Source organism: Akebia trifoliata, chromosome 13 (assembly GCF_017979445.1).
Source record: "Akebia trifoliata isolate Shusen 1 chromosome 13, ASM1797944v1, whole genome shotgun sequence".
Classification (NCBI taxonomy): Eukaryota; Viridiplantae; Streptophyta; class Magnoliopsida; order Ranunculales; family Lardizabalaceae; genus Akebia; species Akebia trifoliata.
The window spans coordinates 233,100-256,480 of record NC_141387.1 but is presented as its reverse complement, the minus strand read 5'-3'; the positions used below and the strand labels follow the sequence as shown (position 1 = coordinate 256,480).

Sequence of the window (23,381 nt, the reverse complement as noted above, 5' to 3'; positions counted from 1 at the left end):
TGGGGTGGTTTGGATAAGTTATGGTTCAGTTCCGGATTACGAAAATGAAGAACCAATCAATTTGATTCGATTCTTAGATCAAGCTTGTATAGAACCGAACCAAACCGAGAACCAAATCCCTATGCAATATATATAATAATTATTATTATGAATTATTTTATGAGTTAGGACATAAATTAGTTGTTTTTTATGGATAAATTAATGACTTTTTATGAATAGATTAGTGATTATTGTATGAAATTTTATATTTATTAGATGTTTATTTTTTTATTAAAAAATATTACTTACAATTTATAGAATATTGGCAATCCTGAACTCAACCAAACCGACTTTAATTCAGTTTGGATTGGTTTGGTTCCAATGGAATTTGATTTTGTACCAATTCTTATTCGGTGGAACCGACCTATGTTGGTTCGGTTCCAATTTGACCTCAAACCGAACCAAGTTGCACCTCTAACAAATACTAATTTTGTTCAACATAGAAACCGTTTTTCTATCATGGATTAAATAAGAGAGTTACTATCAACACACCAACTTTTACTAATGCCACACCAATTTCAATGTAAATCACCAAAGAATTGCACACAGTTGGTGTGGCAATAGTAACTCTCTTAAATAAACAATTTAAAGAAACATGATGGATGAGTGTTTGAATTAAAAGCAGTGAAAACTGCTTGATCTTCTCCAAATCCATACTACAATAGTTAAAAATAATTATTTCTCAATCTCTTTTTAAAAAAATTGAAATTGTTAATGTGGATCCATCAATCATGATTTAAATTATTAATTTAATTAATAACTTATAAAAAAAATGAGATTATTCTTTTCTATTTGAGTTATAGCTGTAAGTATAATTGAAGAATGATTTGTATTTCATTCCCTCTCTCTCTCTTAAAACATAATAATTTCTATAAAAAGGTTAGTTCTTAGGATAGAGAATCCTTCCACTACTGTCCGTTATCAAAAGGTTTTCCAACGAAAAAAAGCGAGAAACAGAGCATTTAAAAATAAGAGAAAGGAGAGACCCTTTTACACTTCTCAAAAGAATCCATCCATCTCTCAAGCAGAGAAGAAAAGAAGATAAAAGAAGCAATGAGGATTTCAAGGCTTCCCCTTTTCTTATTTTCAATCTTTCTCTTTTCTCTGAATCAAACACCGGCCTTTGCTGTCAAAAAGGTAAGCATTGTGTTGTCTATTTTAATATTTTTTTCAAAAATAAAAATTTGGTTTTTTAGAACTTTAATGGGTGTTGATTTTCAATGATTTTTAGTACCAATTTGATATGGTTTTTTTTTTCTTCCCTTTAATTGGTGTTTGATTGTTTCTCTCTCTCTCTCTCTCTCTCTCTCTCTCTCTCTCTCTTGTTATTTCTTGTGTAGTCATATGTGGTGTACTTGGGAGGACACTCACATGGACCAGAAGTTTCAGCACTCGATCTCCATCGAGTGACAGAATCTCATTATGAGTTCTTGGGTTCTTTCTTAGGAAGGTGAGGACTTCATCATGTAAATTTGTCAAGAAATTTTTGTTCTTAGAAAGTGTACATAATTGTCAATTATTATAATTTCTTCAATCTTCAATCTTCAATTACAGTAACGAGATAGCGAAAGATGCGATTTTTTACTCATATACAAGACATATTAATGGTTTTGCGGCGACCCTCGAAGAGGAAGAAGCCGAAGCCATATCAAGTAAGAAATATGGCTTTTCTACTCTGTTTCCCCTGTTTTGTACATCAATGATAGTTCGTTTGCTTCTTCTTTTTCTAACTGTTCTGTTTTTTCTTCGATTCGATGTAGAGCATTTGAAAGTTCTTTCAGTTTTCTTGAACAAGGGAAGAACATTACATACTACCCGGTCATGGAATTTTCTTGGACTAGAGAAGAATGGTGTAATTCGATCTTCCTCGATTTGGAAGAAGGCCAGATTTGGCGAAGATACCGTTATCGGAAACCTCGACACTGGTAATTATGTTTATAGTTTGTTCCATTAGTTTCCCCCCACTAGTTTTCAAAATTCTATACAAATGTTTACTTCTCTTCCAAAATTAAAAATTGGGTTTTTCTCAAAAATTTTAAAAAAAAATTCTACCAAATTCTATTTAAAAAAGTCTCCTTGTCTGATTGAGTACTAAAAGTTATTGATTTTTTATTTTTATTTTTATTTTCAAAAGAAAATGAGATTTTACAGCTCTACATGCATTTGTGAACTTGATCTGATAGTCTCCACTGTCTTCACCTTTCTTTTTCTTTTTTGAAATCAGGGATTTGACTTTTCATCATCTCACTGTTTGTAGGTCTTTGACTTGACCAAATTACATCATCTTTTTTTCAAGCTATTCCTACAATTCATTTTGTATCCTACTCAAACTTTAGTGCTTTAAGGAACTTGATTTGACTAACCCACTTTGTTTTACAGCCTAGAAAGTAGTTATAATTGATTGAAACTAGAAACCCATTCTCAAGAACTTTAGAAAAAAAAGGAAAAAAATAAAAAATTCTCTTATTGTGGGCTTGCATGCATCTTTGACAAAAACTAAATTGGGAACCTTAGTTCATATTTGATGTGGGATCTTGATTCTCCAAAATGCATTTATGCATCTTGGGCAGTTGATCTTGTTGACTAATATGTCAACTAAAGTGAGCCATTTAAGAGGGCACAAACACAAATAGACTTGTCTATGTCTAACTCTAGCTATATTATTCTACTTTTCTCTTATGTTGCCTTTTCTTCTTCATTTTTAATGTACATCACTGTTTCTTTGTCAATTGCGATCATGTTTGACATTTTCAACTTTTTTTTTTAATGGGGCTATCTTCAAGGGGTGTGGCCTGAATCACAGAGTTTTAGTGATGAAGGAATGGGACCCATTCCCTCAAAGTGGAAAGGAATCTGTCAGAATGACACCATGGTTGGAGTTCCTTGCAACAGGTCTCTTCTCTTTTACCCATTTTTAGTTAATCTTTCTCAACCAAATTTTCCTTTTTGTGGGTTTGATTTTATACTACCAAACAATGTTTAGTTGTTTGGTTTTGGAAGATTAATAGGATCATTGATAAAATAGCTGAACTTATCCAATTTTATCTGTCACCTAACACCACAAAATGATTCAACTTTATAGAGTATATAATATAGCCTGATGTAGGTAGTCCTTTATTGAAATCAATCATATATTGTCTCATAAGGTGACATAATTTACTGTATTTTTTCTTTTTTTCCATTTAGGAACTTTAAACTCTTATTAACAGATTCAACATTTTTAGAACACATAACAACCAACTTTCAGCTAAAAGTTGATTTATTTTAGACAAGTTTCGTGAATAATCTCATTTAGTTTCTGTTTTTTTAGAGGGTGTTTCACTGAATTGGACGAATTTACCATTTGTATTTTTTATATATTTAGCATATAGAGAATATCTCCTATCTAGTAATAAATTCTCCTATCAAAAAGTCATATTATGTACTTACATTTTTATATTTACTTTCTACCCTTGGTTCAACTTAAATGCGAAGAATAATGAAATGATGAATAGTGATTTTCTGACTCCCCTCTTCTGACATACACCCCCATCACAAAATCATAAATCATTTGCCATGGGATACGCAGAACTATAAATCTTTTTCTTGTGTAATCCGAGGCAAATGATCTATGGTTCTGTGATGGGGGCGTCAGAAAATCACTACTCAATAATGATTTTCTGACTCCTCCCAACCCTCGTACTCTTCTAACATGGCATGTGTTGGAATCATAGATTTTTTTTATCGAAATACACAATTACAAATATTTATGGGGATGTGCAGTTGTGTATCCTGAAAAAAAAGTCTATGATTCTAGCACATAATACATCAGGAGAGTATGGGGGAATATGTCAGAGGGAGAGGAGTCAAAAAATCCTGACTCGTTTGTAAAATAAAATTTCATTATCAAACAGGCAATTTCTTCTCTTTGCCAAATATTTAAAAAGTTTACCACAATATGGACATCTTATTTTCTATTTTCTACTTTTACAAGTGGCACACACTTAGTGATGCACCGACCCATTATTGGCACACCAAAAATCAACTTCATCGATAATTTATTGTTATTGGATTCTAGCTTTAGCTTCTACTTGTTTTCTTCTTCTGCTTCCAATCTTCTAAAATGCCGGTTTTTAACACCCATGTTGAGAAACACTCGGATTCAATGGCTATAAAGGATCAATTGATTTGATTATAGGAATGTACGTCTATCAATGGGTGGATCAAACTTTGATCATCCATTGAATCCAAAATACTGGAGACTGGGAGAGAGGTAACAAGCCAACTTCCGACGTAGGGGTCTGCATTAAATAATGATTTTTTGATGCCCCCACTGACATACACCCCTGTCACAAAACCATAGATTATTTGCCTTGGGATACGTAGAATCATAAATCTTTCTCCTGTGTATACCAAGGCAAATGATCTACAGTTCTGTGACGGGGGGCATATGTCAGAAGGAGGATTATCATGACTCTTAAATAAATTTACAACAAAAATATAGAATTTTTTTTTTTTTGGGATTAACCATATTTTACTAAACTTTATCCAAATATGGTGGGCCCTTTCAACAACATGAGCATATATGAAATAAAAGCTTCTCAAAAAGTTTTTGTAATAAAGTTGTAAATTGTGTCACCTTTTTTTATATAGTGGGTGGAGAATATAACATTATTTGACATTTTCTTATGAAGTTGATGCATTCTTTTTTTCCACAATTTCGAAAGTTCTCCTTCCATCTATGTGATCAAAGTATGGTGCACGGCATTACTATAATAAAATGGTGAATCCATTTGTGACCATTCAATCAATGGGCGAGCTTCAAAATATATCTGATTAACAAGATTTCTAATTGATATTATTATAGACTCTCCCACGTTTTCCAAAACATTTTTTTTATAAAAAAAGGTATCTTTTGACCTTACTAATTTAAAATTAATCTATATTTTCTAATCGATAACGGAATTATTTATTTTATTCTAAAGTATGTTTATAAATATATAAGTTTAATTTAGATCTAAGCTCATGTTCTTCGACGTGCAATGCATTTTGTCTAGGAGAAGAGTCACTTACTTGGGGAGTCTTTTTATTTTATTTTTATATATAATCTCCACCTTAATTTAATGGCGAATGACACAAGTTTTGTGCCACACCCCACTTAAACATTGATGTCTACCATGTGACTTTCATAAATGTATTATTATCTTGGACTGATCATCCTTATCTGTTCTTCTTCTTGAAGACCCAAGAAATGATCCTTCTTATAAGTAAAGTAATCAAATTGGGCTTAATATAGAGAATGGATCAACTCAATTCATCTTTAAGAAATGAGTCAACTAGGTTGGATCAAGCCTCAAAAATCAGATTAATTCTGATTGGGGCTGCAACTTGGGTGGGTTGGAAGGTAAACCCAAGCTCAACCCAAGTAGCATGATCCTCAACTCAATCATAGGGCCTAAGCTCACTAACCCAGGTTCAACCCGAGCTTGATATTATAAAATCGGGTTGAGTTTGGGTTAGCCCAAGTTTAAATCATTTTGGGTGGTTTGGGCAGGTTGAGTTCATTGAATAACTATAATTTTATTTTGATTAGTAAATAAATTTAATATATTTTTTTAAATATACAAAATTAAAAACAAAACTACTAGTAAATAAAATCACATTCAACATTCAAATAAGATAGAATAAAAAAAAAAAAAATATCTATAATTAATATAAATATATATATTAGTATATGGCAACAAGCTCAGGTTGAGTCAGATTGCTCGTACCGAATTGAAATCGGGTTGAGATATTCTAACCTTGGCTCAACTCATTTTCTACATAACAGACCCAGGTTCACCCATCTATCAAGTTGAGTTCAAGCCAACCTACACAAGTTGCAGCCCTAATTCTGATTTGATTACTATGGGTCTAGATCAAGTATTTGGATTTTGCTGAAGATCCGATCCAATAGGAATCCGATGTGATAATTTGACCAATTCAATTAATGGGAGTCTAATTGTCATTAATGTGATGGACTCACTTTTTGAATTCAGCCAGACAGCTGGATTCAAAACTCATCGACATGTCATGTGCAAAAAATCGTAGATTCTTTCGTTAGAGATACACAAGTGAAAATGACCAGCCATCTGCAATTGTGTATCCCGAGCAAAAGAATCTATGATTCTTTGCGTATGACACGTCAGTGAGTTTTTGAGTCCAACTGCCAGGTTGAGTTCAAAAATCATTATAGTCATTGATAAATCCAACAAATGAAATGATCTATAAACCAAACCATTGGAATATTCAATTTTCTTTGACTAAAAGAAAAGTGATTCTTACAATTAATAAATATAGGAAGCTTATTGGAGCAAAATACTTCAACAAAGGCTACGCTGCGGCTGTTGGTCAACTCAACTCCTCCTTCGCCTCCGCACGTGACACTGATGGCCATGGGACCCACACACTATCAACTGCTGGTGGCAACTTTGTCCCTGGTGCCAATGTCTTTGGCTATGGAAATGGTACAGTCAAAGGTGGGTCCCCCATGGCCCGTGTCGCGGCCTACAAGGTATGCTGGCCACCAGTCAACGGCAGCGAGTGTTTCGATGCCGATATCATGGCGGCCTTCGAGGCTGCAATAGAAGATGGTGTTGATGTTATGTCCGTATCATTAGGTGGGGACCCCGGTGATTACTTTAAGGATGGCCTTTCGATCGGATCGTTCCACGCTGTCAAGAAGGGAATTGTAGTAGTTAGTTCGGCTGGAAATTCTGGACCAACCGATGGTTCTGCTTCCAATCTTTCACCGTGGATGATAACAGTTGGAGCTAGCACGATGGACCGAGAGTTCCCTAATTATGTTGCACTCGGTAGCAAAAAGCATCTAAAGGTTAGATATTTCTCTTAGGACCTTCAACTTGAATATTTTTTTTAATAGGGATTATAGCGGTTTTCATTGATGAGTTGACTTTCTCTTAGTTTATCACCGATTAAAACTAGGATTTGGTTAACGTGTGCTCTTAGAGTGCATTACCTACACCTTGGGATCTGATTTTTGTACCGAAACTACCTTCAAATTCATTTTTTTGACAAAAATACCCCAAGGTGCTTGTTCCCAAGGTGTAGTTAATGCAGTTTAACGTGTGCCCTCATCAACAAGACCCTTAAAACTATTAGTACAATTTTCCAAATGCAATCATTTTCAATTTTATCTTTCCTAGTCTTTTTCACTCATATCTCTACTATGTGCTAGGCTCAATTTATTAATAATGAACAAAATTATCCAAAAATTAAAAGGGCAGTTAAGATCATCTATAGGTGTGATTTATTTTCTAAGACAAATTCTTCATGTTTTTCTTACTTTCCAGGGACAAAGCCTCTCACCTAAAGAGTTGCCCTCAGAGAAGTTCTATCCATTGATTAGCAGCCTAGATGCTGCGATCGATAATGCATCAGCCCACGACGCGTAAGGCCTAAGTGATGTACACCATTGTTGTTTGATTTTTTGTACAAATACCCACATTTGTAATTTATACTTAAATCATAATTTACTTGAAATCTCGCAGTCGGCTATGTATGGCTGGGACACTTGATCCAACGAAGGTGAAGGGTAAGATTTTGGTCTGCCTTCGAGGTATAAATGCAAGAGTGGACAAGGGCCAGCAGGCAGCTGAGGCTGGTGCAGTTGGGATGATTCTCACCAATGATGTTCTCACCGGAAATGAAATTATTGCCGATGCTCATGTCCTTCCTTCGTCACATATCAGCTATACTGATGGTGTTGCTGTCTTTGCTTACATCAACTCTACTAAGTAAGTTTCTCTTATATATTACATCTAGAACAACCTTTTTCGGGTTATTTTGATCGCACAAGTTTCAATATAAATTTTATTCGGTAATTCAGCAAGAATTACATAAATAAAAAAAGTGAGCATGTTTATAATGAATACGAGTTGCATATTCCTTTAATGCACACCATTCGCAATATGTTCACATGGCTCATGTGTATGACCGATTGGTACTTAGCTAACTAATTCCCTAGACTTACATTGTTTGATTTACTTACTGAGTATTCACACATTATCAGGTCACCAATGGCTTACATCACACGTGCCAAAACAGTTTTGGATACAAAACCAGCTCCCTTCATGGCTTCTTTCTCATCAAAAGGACCCAATACCGTCACACCAGAGATCCTCAAGGTTTGCCAAATAGTTGCATTTATGTTGTAAATAATTGTCCAGTTCAACATTTTATATATAGTTTGTACTAATTGTTGTTTTATGTTCGATTTTTACCATATTTGGTAAGCCTGACATCACTGCACCAGGAGTGAGTATTATAGCTGCCTACACCCAAGCAATTGGCCCTACAGGTGAGACATTTGACGAACGACGTGTTCTCTTCAACTCGGAATCTGGAACTTCAATGTCATGCCCTCACATTTCGGGTGTCGCTGGCCTTCTCAAAACTCTCCACCCTGATTGGAGCCCATCAGCAATCAAATCTGCAATCATGACTACTGGTGAGATATTTCAACAACTTCTACCCTCACCAATTTGTTTATGCTGCAATTTGATTCCTTCTGTTTTTTTGTTTGTTTGTCGTAAAGGACCATAGTTAATGTAGCAATGAATTGGAGATTAGCTAGTAGTGCTCAACCATGATCACATTGTACTAAATCTTCTTCTGCTGTTTGGTGTGCAGCGAGGACCCGAGACAATGAGGACGAACCAATCCTCAATGCATCCTACGTCAAGGCCAGCCCATTCAGCTATGGTGCTGGTCATGTATGGCCCAATCGTGCCATGGATCCTGGCTTGGTCTACGACTTAACTACAAATGATTACTTGAACTTTCTTTGTTCCCTTGGCTACAACGAAACCCAAATCACAACGTTCTCAGAGGAACCATACACATGCCCCAAGTCATACAGTCTCATGGATTTCAATTACCCTTCAATCACTGTCCCTAGTCTCTCTGGCTCCATCACTGTGACACGAACAGTTAAGAACGTTGGTTCACCAGGCACGTACAATGCAATGGTCTATTCACCTACTGGAATTTCAGTGTCTGTCGAACCAAACACTTTGAAATTTGAGAAAATTGGCGAAGAGAAGATGTTCAAGGTGACCCTGAAGGCTAAGAAAGTCACCGCCGCCAAGGACTATGTATTTGGGAAGCTGAAATGGACAGATGGTAAGCATTCTGTGAAGAGTCCCATTGTGGTGAAGGCAGCATGAAAGTTTCTTCTCTTGTTTTCTTCCTAATGTGGTAGATGGTATTTACATAAATATTAGTTCTAGTATCCAAGGAAATGCATATTTATTAATGAATTTGCTTGGCCATTCTTATTGTTTCATTCTCATGCCTTTGAAGGTTGGGAAAAAACTTAAAAAAGATGCTATTTGGATTCCGGGTGTTAATGGGTAACCCGATTATTTGATACCCAACTGCAATTCAAACCAATCATACCAAGACATTCCCTGTGATAGAGTCAAATGTTTTCTAATTTGGCATTCCCACCATCAAAGGAGAGGATGCTTGACAAATAAACACACTTGGATGTTTCAATTCCTTTCCATCAGAATTTATTATTGATGATGGTTTGACACATTTTCTTACTCAAATTTCGTTGGAGAGATGAAACTATACATAGTTAGATAGGATCCATTCATAGATGTAATAAGAGTGGAATGACACAACGATCACGGATTATTTGACAACACAGGGAGCATCGTGTCCCAATAACAAGCTTTGATGTTTCTCATGGCACGCACACGAATGGCACGTTGAAGGTTCACCACTCCCACAAGTGAGGATGCAACTTGGAAGCTCACATGTGTAGTGGTCAGCATATTGTGCAATAACGGATCCATCTCTGGGGTTACACTTACATGTGGATTTCACTTTGCATCCCAACCGAGACTAGCCCAAGACTTGAAATGCCTAAACCTGACTAATTTTCTGTTTAATTAAGCCCATCCAAGTTGCAACTCCTACCAAATATGCTTGGGGATAGGTCCACTCTTTGACCTCTTTACTTTCTACACACATCATCAGCAATATGTCTAGTCGATCAGGACCATTAAATAAGTGACCACCTTTTGATTGATCATAATAAAAAAGACTTAGATCAATTGGATACATCTAATCATATGGTGTAAAAGTCGGGATTCAGAAAAAAAAATTAAATTGGGGAAAAAAGTGGATGAGTAAACCAGGTAAAATAAAAATATACTAGTACTTATATATGATATATAATGTATATTTCATATATGGGTCCGTTAGCAGTCAATGTTAGGGAGACAAGGAGCCAACACGTTTGTCTAATATGGGTTAAAAGTTTCTGAATGGGCTGATTTTTTGTGAGGATAGTCTCTTCAATCTGAAGCTTCTAACCCCATCAAAGCGGTTTAGAATTGTGAACCGTCGATTTTTTATCATTAATTTGTAAATCACTTTTTACCAGGTTAGACGTTTTAGATTGGGTTGATTTTTTGTGAGGGTGATCATCCTCACAAGAGATCAATCCAGTCCGAGACTTTTAGTCATAAAAGACAAACTTGGTCTCTCAACATTGTCTTCTTAACGTTGTCTGTCGAACGCTATTAAATAGTAAATATAATATAAAAATATATTTATCAAAGCAAAGTATTGTGAATAAGTTAGGATTAAATCGTTAATCGAAAGAATGGTGAATTAATTGCAATTTAAAAAAATAACAAAATAACAAAAAAATTGAAGAATTTTGTGGCTATGCAGGAATCACCAAATACATGATTGAACACTACTCTTCAAGTGCCCATAGAAGAACCACCAAGGCAAGGAGAGGACAATGTGGTCCTTGTTGATAAAGAAAGTACATTGTGCAGTTTGCAACACAAAAAATAAGAAGATAATAGAGTATATATTATGTGAATAAATTATCTGTTGGGAGACAATAAACGTCACAAATCTATCTTCTCCTACCTATCATTTCATAACACCATCTCTACCCGGGACAGTCGTAACGGTTTTTTTCTAACGGCAGAAATTTCAAATTTCCCGGGAAAACATGATTTCTCCATCTCTGATTCCTCTGCATCTCAATGCCCGCTTCTCTCTCTTTCTAACTCCAAATCAGAGTTTTTTTTCTAATGGGTCTTTACGTTGTCGCAAGATATGGAAGCAATCTATGTATTTAAGCTCAAAACCAGTAATCAATGATGATATTTTGAAGATTAATGATAAAGATGTGCTGACTGGGGTACCCAATAATCTAACTGTGACGCCATTGACTGATACTTCGGCATTTGTGGGTGCCACTTCCAGGGAGAGAAGCTCTCGCCATGTCTTCAAACTTGGAGTTCTTCAGTAAATATTTTGTTTAAATTTGTTATTTGAGATTTAAAGTTCATGTTTTTTTAATTATTATTGTTTTTTGTTTCTGGTTTTTGATATTTGATGATTTTATCCATTAAAGGAAAAGCTCCCATCTTTTCTTAAAGTTATATATTACCATAAAACACTTTTCTTAAAACGCATTTTTCATTAAAAAAAAAATGAAGTTCTTTTTTTTTTTTGGATTTGATTAATGAGATAAACCAAAGGTTATTAATTAGTTCCCCTGTTTTTTTTTTTTTTGGTAGGGAAGAAAGATTAATATTCTTTGCATTGTTTTCTATGTTATTTGGGATCAAATTATCAACAAATTCTTTCTTTATCACTTACTTCCTCTAAACTACTATCATTCTTCCCATGTTGATGATGAGATTCAAAGTCACAAAGGGTCATTGAAACAGAAAACAAGGGTCGATTTTACGTTATCTTAACATGGATGTTGTTTCCTAACTCAAAGATCACCACCATGCGTGAGAAACTATATATTCCACTTATTATAGATCGTACCCATATATGATTTCATCATGTTAATGTATAATTACTATTTTATTCTTGGAAATGTAAAGTTGTTGTAAAACTCGCAAAATTTCAGCAAATTTCTTTTGATGGACAAAAAGTCTAGAACCCAAAAAAGAAAACCCTGCCCAGAGAGGCTACTTCTGGTTGTTAATATGTATAGAAGAGACTCGACTCGAACATCATAAAAGCACTCGACCCCAGCAAGAAATGACTATGCTACCACACAATGGCTTTTGTGCCTTTGCTTGGATCCCCGACCATTTTAAAGGCAAGGCAAAAAGCCCTTTTAAACGTGAGGGCCCTCCTTTAAAAATCCTTGGGAGAAGGCCCTTAATACATTTATAACTCTTAATGGGTTTTGTTGTAATCTTAAATGGTTTATCTGCGAATGAAAAAGAAAGAGTGGATACAACCTTATGTTTATCGCTGAGAACATAAGTGTATAAGACTTCTTGATTAATGGAATTATTGTGTGGTCATGATTCAGGGATGTTAGATTACTTTGTTTATTTCGGTTCAAGATTTGGTGGATGATACCTCGAATGGGGACTTCAGGAAGTGATATTCCCACTGAGACACAGATGTTGCTATTGGAATTAAGGGAAGAAGAAGGTGTTGACACATCAAATGGATCTACGTCCTATATCCTCTTCTTGCCCGTGTTAGATGGTGAATTTAGAAGCAGCTTGCAGGGTAACTCATCAAAAGAGCTCGAGTTTTGTGTTGAAAGTGGTAAGATTTAGATATTTTGATTTAAAATCTAAGTTTTTCATATTTGTGGACAATTCCATTTTAAGGTACATTTGAGTCTAGAGTGGATGATAGGTAAAGTTATCATTTCTTCCTAATTAGGAAGAAATACTATTATGGAATTGGACTCATGATTTCCCTTCTTTTTCTTATTTTGAGCTAAATCTAATTCATAGCTGAATGACATGGGCTTCTTATACATTCTGATAGGTGATCCAGCTATAGTTACATCCAAGTCTCTAAAGGCAGTTTTTGTGAATTATGGAGACAACCCATTTGACCTGATGAAGGAATCTATGAAGTAGGTCAGCTCTCACAGAAAATATACGACTTCATGAATTCAAAACATTCTACATTCTTAGTTCACCTAGCGAATACTGATGCCATGGAAATTACAGTATGATGGGAATCCAAGCTGTGGTGTCGTAGCTGACAATGACATCATGGACCCCAACCAACAGCATGAATTCCTGTCGTATGTTGTACTGGGATGACTAAATCACTGGCTTTTCCTTTGATCCGACTCGTTATGGTCTTCTGACCACATGCAGGATATTGGAAAAGCATATGGGGACCTTTGCACTCCGTGAAACCAAAAAGGCAAGCTGGTCTGCCTCTTTAAGATAGAAGACTTCCTTTTATTTAACAATTAATACATGTTTATGTTGCAAATAACAGATTTAAACTCTAAACTATGGTTCTTTGTTGCTTTCCTAATTCAGTTGCCTGGAATGTTAGACTGGTTTGGTTGGTGCACTTGGGATGCTTTCTATACAGAAGTTAATCCTCAAGGAATTAAAGATGGCCTAAAGAGGTATTATATTTCTCACTACAATATGCTCTTACTTCATTCTTTTTTGTGCCTTCAGCTATCTATCTCTTATACCATAGTTGCATATTTTCAAACCACATTGCCACTTTCTTGTGTTTCTGTTTGTTATGTTGTACAAAGTAGAAGTTTCTTGCACCACAATTCAGAAGATAGTAAGGTTATTCTATTAAATGGTTTGTATTTTATAGTTCAGCTCAGCAAAGAAGTGATTTTCTGAGGGCAGGTTTATGGTTTCCGGTGGTTTATAATTTACGATCACTAACAGTTAACAGGATATTCTCATTGATTGCAGTTATAAGTCCATTAATAGAAATGTTAATGGAATCTCTTTGCAAACCTTTGGATTCCAAAAAGTTTTGTAATACAAGATATTAGATTTCAATACCTATACTTCCTTAATTTAAAAGTGTTTTCGCGCCCAATATTAGTTACTAGTGTACTGTAAGTCAATCCAGTAATGAATTTTGTTCCCCCAAACACTTTGACTGAATCTAGCTTATATTGTTGAGTTAAAAAAAATAATCTCATTTATTCGGACTGATTTCTAAACTGTCTTTTGAACTTTCTTTGATTCAGCTTATCTGAAGGAGGCACTCCTGCAAGGTTTTTAATAATAGATGATGGGTGGCAAGACATAGATAACGAGTTCCAGAAAGAAGGGGAACCAGATGTTGAAGGGTCACAGTAAGTTTATCCATCACTCTTCTCATTTATTTAGATATTATCTACATATTCTTTGTTTTTAGTTTCTTGCAAATTGCAGGTTCGGGGGCAGATTAGTCAGCATCAAAGAAAATAGCAAGTTTCGGAAGAAAGCAAATGAAGCTCTTAATGAGGCAGCAAGCGATCTTAAGGATTTTGTTTTGGACATTCGAACAACTTTTGGCATGAAGTATGTTTTCCAGTGTTTTTGGTCGATTGTACACAACAACTTAGAGTTGGAGGTTTCATATACTCTTTGTTTTTCTTCAAAATTTTCAGGTACATCTATGTATGGCATGCACTGATGGGTTATTGGGGAGGAGTTCAACCAGACACGTTGGGAACAAATAAATATAATTCAAAACTAAGATACCCTGTACAGTCACCTGGAGTCCTAGCAAATATGAGGGATATATCGATGGATGGCATGGAGCAGTATGGTGTTGGTACCATAGACCCAACTAAAATATCTGAGTTTTACAATGATCTACATGAATATCTTGTGTCTCAGGGTGTGGATGGAGTTAAGGTTGATGTTCAAAACATATTGGAAACCATCGCAGCTGGTTTAGGAGGCCGCGTGTTGCTTACTCGACAGTTCCAAGAAGCGCTGGAGAAGTCCATAGCCACAAATTTCCAAGATAACAGCATAATTTGTTGCATGGGTCAAAACACGGATTCTGTTTACCAGTAATGAAACTCATACAGAATAATTTCTTGTCAATTACATGTGTCTATCTAACAAGAGTACCACATTTCTATTCGACGTGGAATTTCTAGATTTAGTTATTTTATTATGAGTACCTTACACTGCTTTCTTAGCTATCCCATCTAAAATAATTGTAACCTTTCCGTTTATATTTTAATCTCAGTTCGAAAAGAAGTGCTGTTACAAGAGCATCTGATGATTACTGGCCAAAAAATCCAACAACACAAACATTGCACGTTGCTGCCGTGGCTTTTAACAGCATCTTTCTAGGTGAAGTCATGGTCCCAGATTGGGACATGTTCTATGTAAGATCCAACTTTAACATCATTGGGTGTTACAATATTTGTTCAGTTCTGGACCCATATAGTAATTTTCCTGCAAAATTTTCAGAGCCAACACTATGCAGCTGAGTTTCATGCGGTCGCTCGAGCTGTGGGAGGTTGTGGAATCTATGTTAGGTATGATATATATTTCTCCCGGAATAAAACATTGGTTCCCTATGGTATTGGATACTTGGATTTGTATGCATCGATATTTTCTAAATTGCTAATAAATTAACTAGAAAATAAGACAGAGAAACCCGAAGAATGTACATATAGCATGGCATGCTTACTTTTTTTTTTTTTTTTTGGATAACGGGGGTTCCGGACCCGAAGGTCCGACTGGCAGGGGTGAGGCAACTGGTCTCCTAGAGCACCATATCTCACCCAAATCCCCAAGGTACATTCTATACCCCACAAACCAAACATACCAGGTAGGTAGGCATGTACACTTACTTGCATGTATGTATGTGCAAGAAAACTTGTGGTTCATTTAGAAACATGGGAAAATCCCTATGGAGGGCAGGTTGTGAGCATTGAGGAATAAAGAGACATGAGATACGATGATCTTAGTCCTCCTGAATAACATTCTCTTTGCTGGACTATTTTTCTTCCTTTCTTGACAGCCGCTATGTGATACTGGGTGGGGTAGTGTAGCCAAGTCAATCTTTGACCTAGACAATCTCCTTGGGAAATTAGGAATAGTTGGTCCAAACAATTTCATGTTTTTTGTGCTTTGTTTACAGTTCTAAGTAGGGGAATTCCACTCTATGGAATCTGTGTAGACATATATGTAAATAGCATGTCTATGCATATCCAGTTACATATATTTATTCATACAAAGTACATAGATGGAAATACTAAAAATAACTGTCTTCTCTCTCTCTCTAGTCGATGTTCAAAAATTTCATTTACCCTTTTCTTGTCGTGGATTGCAGTGATAAACCTGGCCATCATGACTTTACAATACTGAAAAGCCTTGTACTTCCTGATGGGTCAGTGCTCAGAGCTAAATACCCCGGGAGACCATCACGAGATTGTTTGTTTAATGATCCAGTTATGGATGGGAAAAGGCATTTTCTTCACACTTAAACTTATAGACTTGTACCTAATTCGATATATTTTTCTTTTCTCGTCACCTTCATCTCTACTTTTTTGTAATGCAGTCTTCTCAAGATCTGGAATCTAAATAAATTTTCTGGAGTTCTAGGCATTTTCAATTGCCAGGGAGCTGGAAACTGGCCATGTTTGAATAGTACTGTTCAGAACAATTCAAGTCCTACGTTATCTGGGTTTGTCAGTCCAGATGATATCGAGTATTTTGAAGAGGTGTCTGGGGATTCGTGGACAGGAGATTGCGCAGTTTTTTCCTTTAAGACGGGTATATTCCATCTTACCTTCTCTATACTTGAATGGAAATGACATATGGAATTTTTGTTCATGAAAAGCTTAAAAGCGTATTTATATTAGCGTAAAAGCGTATTTAACTATAAAGTAGTCTTTTGTGACCATTATTCAAGTTGTAATAAAGTTTTTTCTTAAATGTGAGACCACAAACTTTGTAATTGAAGAATTAAATAACATTTGAGGTATATATGAAGCAGGTGAGAATTTTAAAGATTTCTGACATTTCTTTGTATCCTTATTCAACTTCAGGATCATTGTCTAGATTGCCGAAGAAAGGGTCTTTAGATGTCTCACTGGAGGTCTTGCAATGTGATGTGTTCACCATATCTCCAATTAAGGTTGCCTGATCAACATCTTAGCTCTCTTACTTGGATTGATGAAATTTATAATACACAGTTTTTTGAGAACATAATATTAATCCCATGTGGTATCTACAGGTTTACAATCAAAAGGTTCAGTTTGCACCCCTTGGATTAATAGAAATGTACAATTCTGGAGGTGCTGTTGAAGATATTAAATTCTTTCGTGATCTTTCTAAATCTGGATTGAACATCAAAGGGAGAGGATCTGGCCGTTTTGGAGCATATTCGAGCATAAAGCCGAAGTTTTGTACTGTGAACACAAAAGAAGAGGAATTTGAATTCAAAGGTGAAGATAATTTTTTGACATTAATGATTCCCAGCGGAATCAATTCGTGGGATATAGCTATTTATTTTTGAGGTTCGATTTTTTATTTTTTACTAGCCTCCCTTGTAATCTTTAATCTCCTAATATTTATCCTTTTTTATTGATCAATGACATGTAAAACTAAGACAAGAAAAAATTCACCCCAAATTGACAGTATAGTATATTTAAGTCACTTTATATTGATAAAAGCTTCTAGAGTTCGATGGACCTGCTTCCCGGCAAATCAGTTAGAACAGATTGCCAGTCGAAGGGTTGACAATATCTGAAGAAACTCACCTTAGAGAAGGAGACACAGCTCTAGATAGAACAGAATGGAGAAATTTAGTTGCTTCTGATTTTCATTTCCTACCATAATATCTTTTACACCATAAGAAGTTTGCAATGCAGACAAGTGTTGCTCCATGAATCTTAGCTATTAAAGAGATGAATCTTATATAAACTATAACGATTTATAGTTCTATGGTTAGGTTCCACAAGTATAACTCTTCTTTTGGAGTTCTCAAACAAAGGCTTACCAAACCAGACCCTTCGTCGTATTCAAACTCAACTTCCTCTGTATCAACTATTATCCTCTTGGGCCGAGCTGATGAATAGGCCCCTAATATGCCACACCCTCGCACTTTCATGTCCACAGCCCCACTTCTCTCCGATTCGTATCTCAACTCTTTAATGGCTCCTCCTGAGTTAAACATCTTGATCAGCCCAATGGGAGCAAAAGAAGCTCCATTAGACAATTCCCTAACAGGAACCACCGTAAAAACTTCATACTCGCGGGATTTCAGTGTAATTGGCAGAGATGCATTATTCGGAAGATAAACTACCTCCCCTGCAACGAGTAGCACATTAATTTTAACTTTCAATAAACAATAAACTTGTTTTTCTAGTTCAGGTGAAGATATTATAATTCAAAATTTATTTGGTTAGATATGACAAGAAAAGTATGATAAAAGAAATTAAGATGTAATACACATACCACTCAGATGGGAATATATGACAGCATCACCATTCCATCCATCATCAGCAACTTTAGGAAGGTAATCGACATCCTTGGATCGGATAACCCCAGTGATCGTGCCGGGTTGTTCATCATGAATCAGATTTTTCTTTCCAACCCTACACCACCCAGCACCCTGACAGTTGAAGACTCCCATAACTCCAGAGAAATCATTCAGATTCCATATCTTTAGAAGACTGCAAAGAGAACAAAGTATCAATCAAGAGAAACAAAAAAAAAATGTCATTCTAGAATCATTCAAAGTCCACAGAGGGGGCTGTTTTCACCTCTTTCCATCCCTGGCAGGATCAGAAAACAGGCAATCCCTTGTAGGTCTTCCCGGAAGTTTGGCCCTCAATATAGATCCGTCAGGAAGTACAAGCTTTCTCAATAAATTGAAGTCGTGGTGTCCGGGCTTGTCACTGCATGAAATGGGTTCCAAGATGAGAAAAACTACACTTTTAGTTTGGAATTGTAATTGTAATTTAAGAAGACGAGTAATACTACCTGACGTAAATGGCGCAACCTCCAACTGCACGAGCTGCTCCATGGTATTCAGCCATTGGGTGAAGGCTCTGATGTATAACATGGTTTATGTAGTTAACATCCAACACCTTATCGTTCAAAGTTAAGTACAAAATCTAGAAATTTTATTTTGAAAGCTTACATGAAACATGTCCCAGTCTGGTTGCATAAATTCGCCAAGAAAAATGGTGTTGTAGGCAACAGATGCAATATGAATCGTGTGGGATGCGGGATCTTTTGGCCAGAAATCATCCGATGCTCTTATCACAGCGGTCCGCTTTGAGCTATATCAAAACATGCAAAGTCACACGAAATCAAAACTCTTGAGATTTTTCCAATTAGACATTATAAATCAACAAGTTAGAGCACATGAGAGAGCTTGATTACCTGTACAAGCCATCTGTATTGTGACTCATACAAGATATAATTCCATTATCACGGAAGTTTCTAGAAATTGAAGCCTCTAATGCTTGATGGTACTTCCTAGCAAGTTTCACTCTTCCACCATGGCCGGCTCCTAGAGTCTCGAGGATGTTCTGGACATCTACTTTGACCCCATCAATACCAGCCGATGCGAGATAAGAGTGGAGTTCATCATAGAAGTTGAAAACTTTCTCAGGGTTCACAAGGCCGAGACCATTTTTGGCAATGCTGTTTAAAGCTTCACAAGGTTCACTAGACTGAATCCCGGGAGACGAAACTGGATACGACATCTTAGATTCATAGTGTTCCATTTCCGTAACACCGGGTCTTACACCACCCCAATACCCAGTTATTGCATGCCATACATAAACATATCTGAAAAGGGTACACAGGAAGAGAAGGAAATCAGAATAATGGTGCTAGTGATATTACATATAGAGAAACTAAGCTAATGTGAACAAAGTGATCTTACTTTAAGGCATGTTTTTCTTTGATCTCAGAAACAATTTGCGAAAGTCCCTTTGTTGGATCCTTTTCTCTGTGACCCTCTTTACCATTTTCTGAAATTTGTGATTTTCTTTGATATGTGTCAATCTGTTTGCAAAGCTGAAAGACGAGAAGATAACAGAGAAATAGACATAAATTCTTAATCAATAAAACATAAATGGAAAATGAAACAAAGATGGGGTCTGAGTTTAAGTGCTCACTTGGCTGCATCTTGGGTTTTGGATGCAATCCCAGTGGCATCCATGCCAACTGATTGCCATCCATCGTCAATTATAACAAACTTTGGGGGAATTCCGCCTTTCTCCAAACTGAAAGAAATACCAATTCCAATTATTCGGTGACATGGGAACCGTGTTATTCTTAGTGACACCCAGGGTGATAGTAGTTGTACCTTTCTAGCCCTTGTCTCACTCCCTCAGCAGTAACATTCGTATAGAATGCATCCCACGTACACCAACCAAACCAATTCAACATGTCTGGCATCTAGACCATAAAACCGTAAAAAACATGAATGATCCTTATAATATCAAATCCATTTCCCCGCATCTACTGAATCATGTAAAGAATAAGAATACCTTCTTCTTTTCACGATGAGAAAATGTCTGTAAATGCTTCTCGACAGTCCTGTAAAAATTTTGAAGTCCAACTAAATTAAAGGTTGACCCATAACATAATTTTGGATCAATGCCAGTTCTTATCGATCCATGTGTAGAAAAACATCATCTAAAGAACTTTCAGCTAACAAGTTATGAACCGACATTTTATCAATTTTTTTTTTTACGATATGCACTCAGATCAATTACAAAGGCGAAATTAAATTTCTTACTTTACTGCATTTGTGATGACATCAAATGGGTCTGATCCAGCTGCCATAAAAACTAAATGGCTCCCTTCGAATCCTTCAACGGACGGATCCCCTGCATTGCACCAAAATTTCTACATATTATCACAACAACAAACAAACAACCAATACAAGAAAATTGAGAAAAAGATCAAACACGGAGGGTTCTTCATCCATTACCACTTTCCAAACAGATCTCCATCTCATCATTTGTGTTCCCTTGAAGAACAGCTCTGAAGGCTCCCTCAAGAATAGGTAAGAAAACAGTATATACTGCAGACCCGCCTACACCATTGTCACTTCCCTCACCAAAATGAGATCCATCATGGCCCTCAACAATCAATAGTTGAGTCTCAAAAGGGATATCTTTTCCATAAGAACCCATTCTTTGTGTCATCCACCATAATTTGAAGCGAAAAACACACATGAAACGCAATCCCCTATAATTTAATAACAAAGATTTTTTACAAAGTCAATATCAATTCTTCTCCACATCACATAACGATTAAGAAACCAAAGCTTGAGATAAAACTATATAAGATCAAATGAAAACCAATGAACCATCTTTAGCCCATTATACCTCAAACCAACACCATTTCTAAAGCAATATTAGAATATATAAACAGAACTACATTCACCATAGAAACTTAAACCAATTCCCAAAACTAAAACAGGAATAACTACTAATTAAACTTTCTTACTGTAGCTTTCCGACGGGGAAGACGCGACGACTTCCACATTGATCAGATGCCACACCAATATAAGCCCCATTGATCAAACCGCCGCCGCTAGCCGGAGTAATAAAAATGTTGTCATTGACATCAGAAAGTATGCAGTTGCCCAAAACCATCAAATTTCCATCAGAAACAGAGATTCCAGCTCCAACAGTCATCTTGTAAAGTAAATCAAAGCTAGAAATCCCAACTACACAAGACTATAATTCTAAAAACAGAAACAGATTTTTGAAAAAAGAAAAAAAAAAAATTACACCCAAAGCTCAGGAACCCAATTGACCAAACTAAAACATGGAAGTCTTAGCTTGAAAAAAAAAGATATTCAGAACGACAAGCCAAGACTCATCAAATCAAAATTCAAAACCCAGACTCAAAAACTAAAAACTCCACTTAAAAAAAGAGAACAACCCAACTTCATAGATCTTCACGAGGAAATGGTTATATTTATATTGTAATATGTGAAGGCGTGAAGCATGTATTCTTGCAGCCTCGAGATTCCGTAAAACCAGGGTAACCCATCAAACAATTTTCTTAAAAATATAAATATAAAAATCTGGCGGGAAGAGTGGGATTAGTTGCACTAAGATCAATTCTAATTTCTAACTTTTACACAACAAATTACTCATTTTTTAGTATTCATGGTGACGTGGAGTAACCATGGGCGTGCATGCTGAGAAGCGCCGCCGGATAAGAACAAAATGAAAATCATGCAAACTCAACTTTATCTATCTTTTTGGTTGGCCCGTCATCACATGCATTATTGCTGATTTGACCAAAAAAGTTAATATGTGTTGACTGATACGAAACAAAAACATTATTCTCGATGTTCTTTGATGCATTTTATACTTTTTTAGGCAAATACCTCACGAAACATGAGGATTCAAGCAAGTCCCGAGCGAAACGAGATCTGAAGCACTAGATTATGTGCCACGACCACGTATATCTGACGTGGATTTGAGTTATAAGTTAAGACTTTGTCAGGTTAGCTGGATCATGTCACGACAAAAAAAAAACATGTCAGAATTATGTGGCAGTGAACAATCACTTTCAAACAGTTGGCCGTTAATAAATAACCTATCATTTACAAACTCATTGCCACGTTGGATCGTTAATCCCCCGACTTTACCACAAGAGTTAAATACAGAAACAATAATGCTGGAGTGTCCTCAATTCTCACTTTTGCTGACGTGGAGTTGTGTACGGAATCATAAAATACTTTCATCGAGATACGAATAAAGTATGGATTGAGGTTAATCTCGAGGTCACTCCAGTTCAATTCTCTAATAAGATAAAAGAGTTTTGTAAGCATGTGTCCTGAGGGCACACGTTAAGATGATGAGTAATACTCCAGTGACTTTCCATCGCACTGTGTTTGACACTGAGCTAACATCGTGGTATACATGGGATCATCTATGCTTTTTTTACTCGTATCACGACAAAAAAACATCTATGGTTTAGCTCAATGTTAAATGTAGTGTGGTAAGAAGTCACACTTAAGCATTTTATATCCTTGAAAATTTATTTTCCTACTCATGCACTAAAAGAAAATTTTTCTTACTCAAAATACCATCAAATGCTTATTTCAAGGTGTATTTAATGCATCTTAATGTGTGTCCTTAAAGCACATGTTCACAAAACTCGAAGAAAAATGCTAAATTGACTTCCAACAACACTACGTTCAACTTATGTATACTATCATAATTATTCTTGACTCAAGATCTAGAACGACGTCTACATGGCATCTTTTAGTAGGAGTTTAAAACATATTGGACTCCTAATAAAGCCGTCTTGTATATGGCATATATGCAGTCCAATGTGTTTAATCTCCAATAAAAACTGTCATGTAGACACTATTTCTTGCTATAAAAACATGACACCGTTCTAGATCACGACTTATTATTTTGAAGACTTTTGGATTGAGGCTCTCCATCAACATTACCGTCTAGATTTGAGGGAAAAAAAGTAAATTTCCTATAGATCAGTTCCTAGGGATACATTTCTTTTGAGGCTAGCATTTTCATCATTCTTATGATTTGGTGGTTACCA

General features: G+C 36.0%; 3 protein-coding genes across 3 annotated transcripts; 2 read left to right on the top strand and 1 right to left on the bottom strand.

Annotated features, from left to right (window-relative positions):
- The first annotated feature begins 968 nt into the window (after positions 1 to 968).
- LOC147387034 (subtilisin-like protease SBT5.4) lies at positions 969 to 9,448 on the top strand. The gene is made up of 11 exons (XM_086421671.1): positions 969 to 1,176; positions 1,380 to 1,489; positions 1,594 to 1,691; positions 1,800 to 1,964; positions 2,823 to 2,931; positions 6,358 to 6,892; positions 7,371 to 7,468; positions 7,569 to 7,814; positions 8,090 to 8,204; positions 8,314 to 8,527; positions 8,710 to 9,448. Exons 1-11 carry the CDS (start codon positions 1,093 to 1,095, stop codon positions 9,243 to 9,245), a joined length of 2,310 nt encoding a protein of 769 aa, XP_086277797.1. The 5' UTR covers positions 969 to 1,092; the 3' UTR covers positions 9,246 to 9,448.
- A 1,505-nt stretch (positions 9,449 to 10,953) lies between these two features.
- Positions 10,954 to 17,499, top strand: LOC147387033 (putative galactinol--sucrose galactosyltransferase 2). Its single transcript, XM_086420595.1, has 14 exons — positions 10,954 to 11,358; positions 12,392 to 12,636; positions 12,865 to 12,955; positions 13,206 to 13,254; positions 13,377 to 13,468; positions 14,063 to 14,170; positions 14,250 to 14,378; positions 14,468 to 14,878; positions 15,061 to 15,202; positions 15,288 to 15,355; positions 16,156 to 16,290; positions 16,384 to 16,598; positions 16,874 to 16,962; positions 17,062 to 17,499. Exons 1-14 carry the CDS (start codon positions 11,060 to 11,062, stop codon positions 17,341 to 17,343), a joined length of 2,355 nt encoding a protein of 784 aa, XP_086276721.1. The 5' UTR covers positions 10,954 to 11,059; the 3' UTR covers positions 17,344 to 17,499.
- Positions 17,500 to 17,620: 121 nt separating this feature from the next.
- On the bottom strand, positions 17,621 to 21,753 carry LOC147387032 (putative galactinol--sucrose galactosyltransferase 1). Its single transcript, XM_086420597.1, is given in 14 exon segments — positions 17,621 to 18,137; positions 18,285 to 18,502; positions 18,593 to 18,727; positions 18,813 to 18,880; positions 18,973 to 19,114; positions 19,218 to 19,628; positions 19,726 to 19,811; positions 19,814 to 19,859; positions 19,961 to 20,068; positions 20,152 to 20,243; positions 20,336 to 20,384; positions 20,587 to 20,677; positions 20,782 to 21,041; positions 21,303 to 21,753. Coding segments are annotated over 14 exon segments (2,274 nt in total). The 5' UTR covers positions 21,494 to 21,753; the 3' UTR covers positions 17,621 to 17,760.
- Between the last annotated feature and the right edge of the window lie 1,628 nt (positions 21,754 to 23,381).

Coding starts and splice junctions, on each gene's coding strand:
- LOC147387034 (XM_086421671.1), top strand. CDS start 1,093: ATGAGGATTTCAAGGCTTCCCCTTTTCTTATTTTCAATCTTTCTCTTT. Junction 1,490..1,593: donor TTGGGTTCTTTCTTAGGAAG/GTGAGGACTTCA, acceptor CTTCAATTACAG/TAACGAGATAGCGAAAGATG. Junction 1,692..1,799: donor AGAAGCCGAAGCCATATCAA/GTAAGAAATATG, acceptor GATTCGATGTAG/AGCATTTGAAAGTTCTTTCA.
- LOC147387033 (XM_086420595.1), top strand. CDS start 11,060: ATGATTTCTCCATCTCTGATTCCTCTGCATCTCAATGCCCGCTTCTCT. Junction 14,171..14,249: donor CCAGATGTTGAAGGGTCACA/GTAAGTTTATCC, acceptor TGCAAATTGCAG/GTTCGGGGGCAGATTAGTCA. Junction 16,599..16,873: donor AGTTTTTTCCTTTAAGACGG/GTATATTCCATC, acceptor ATTCAACTTCAG/GATCATTGTCTAGATTGCCG.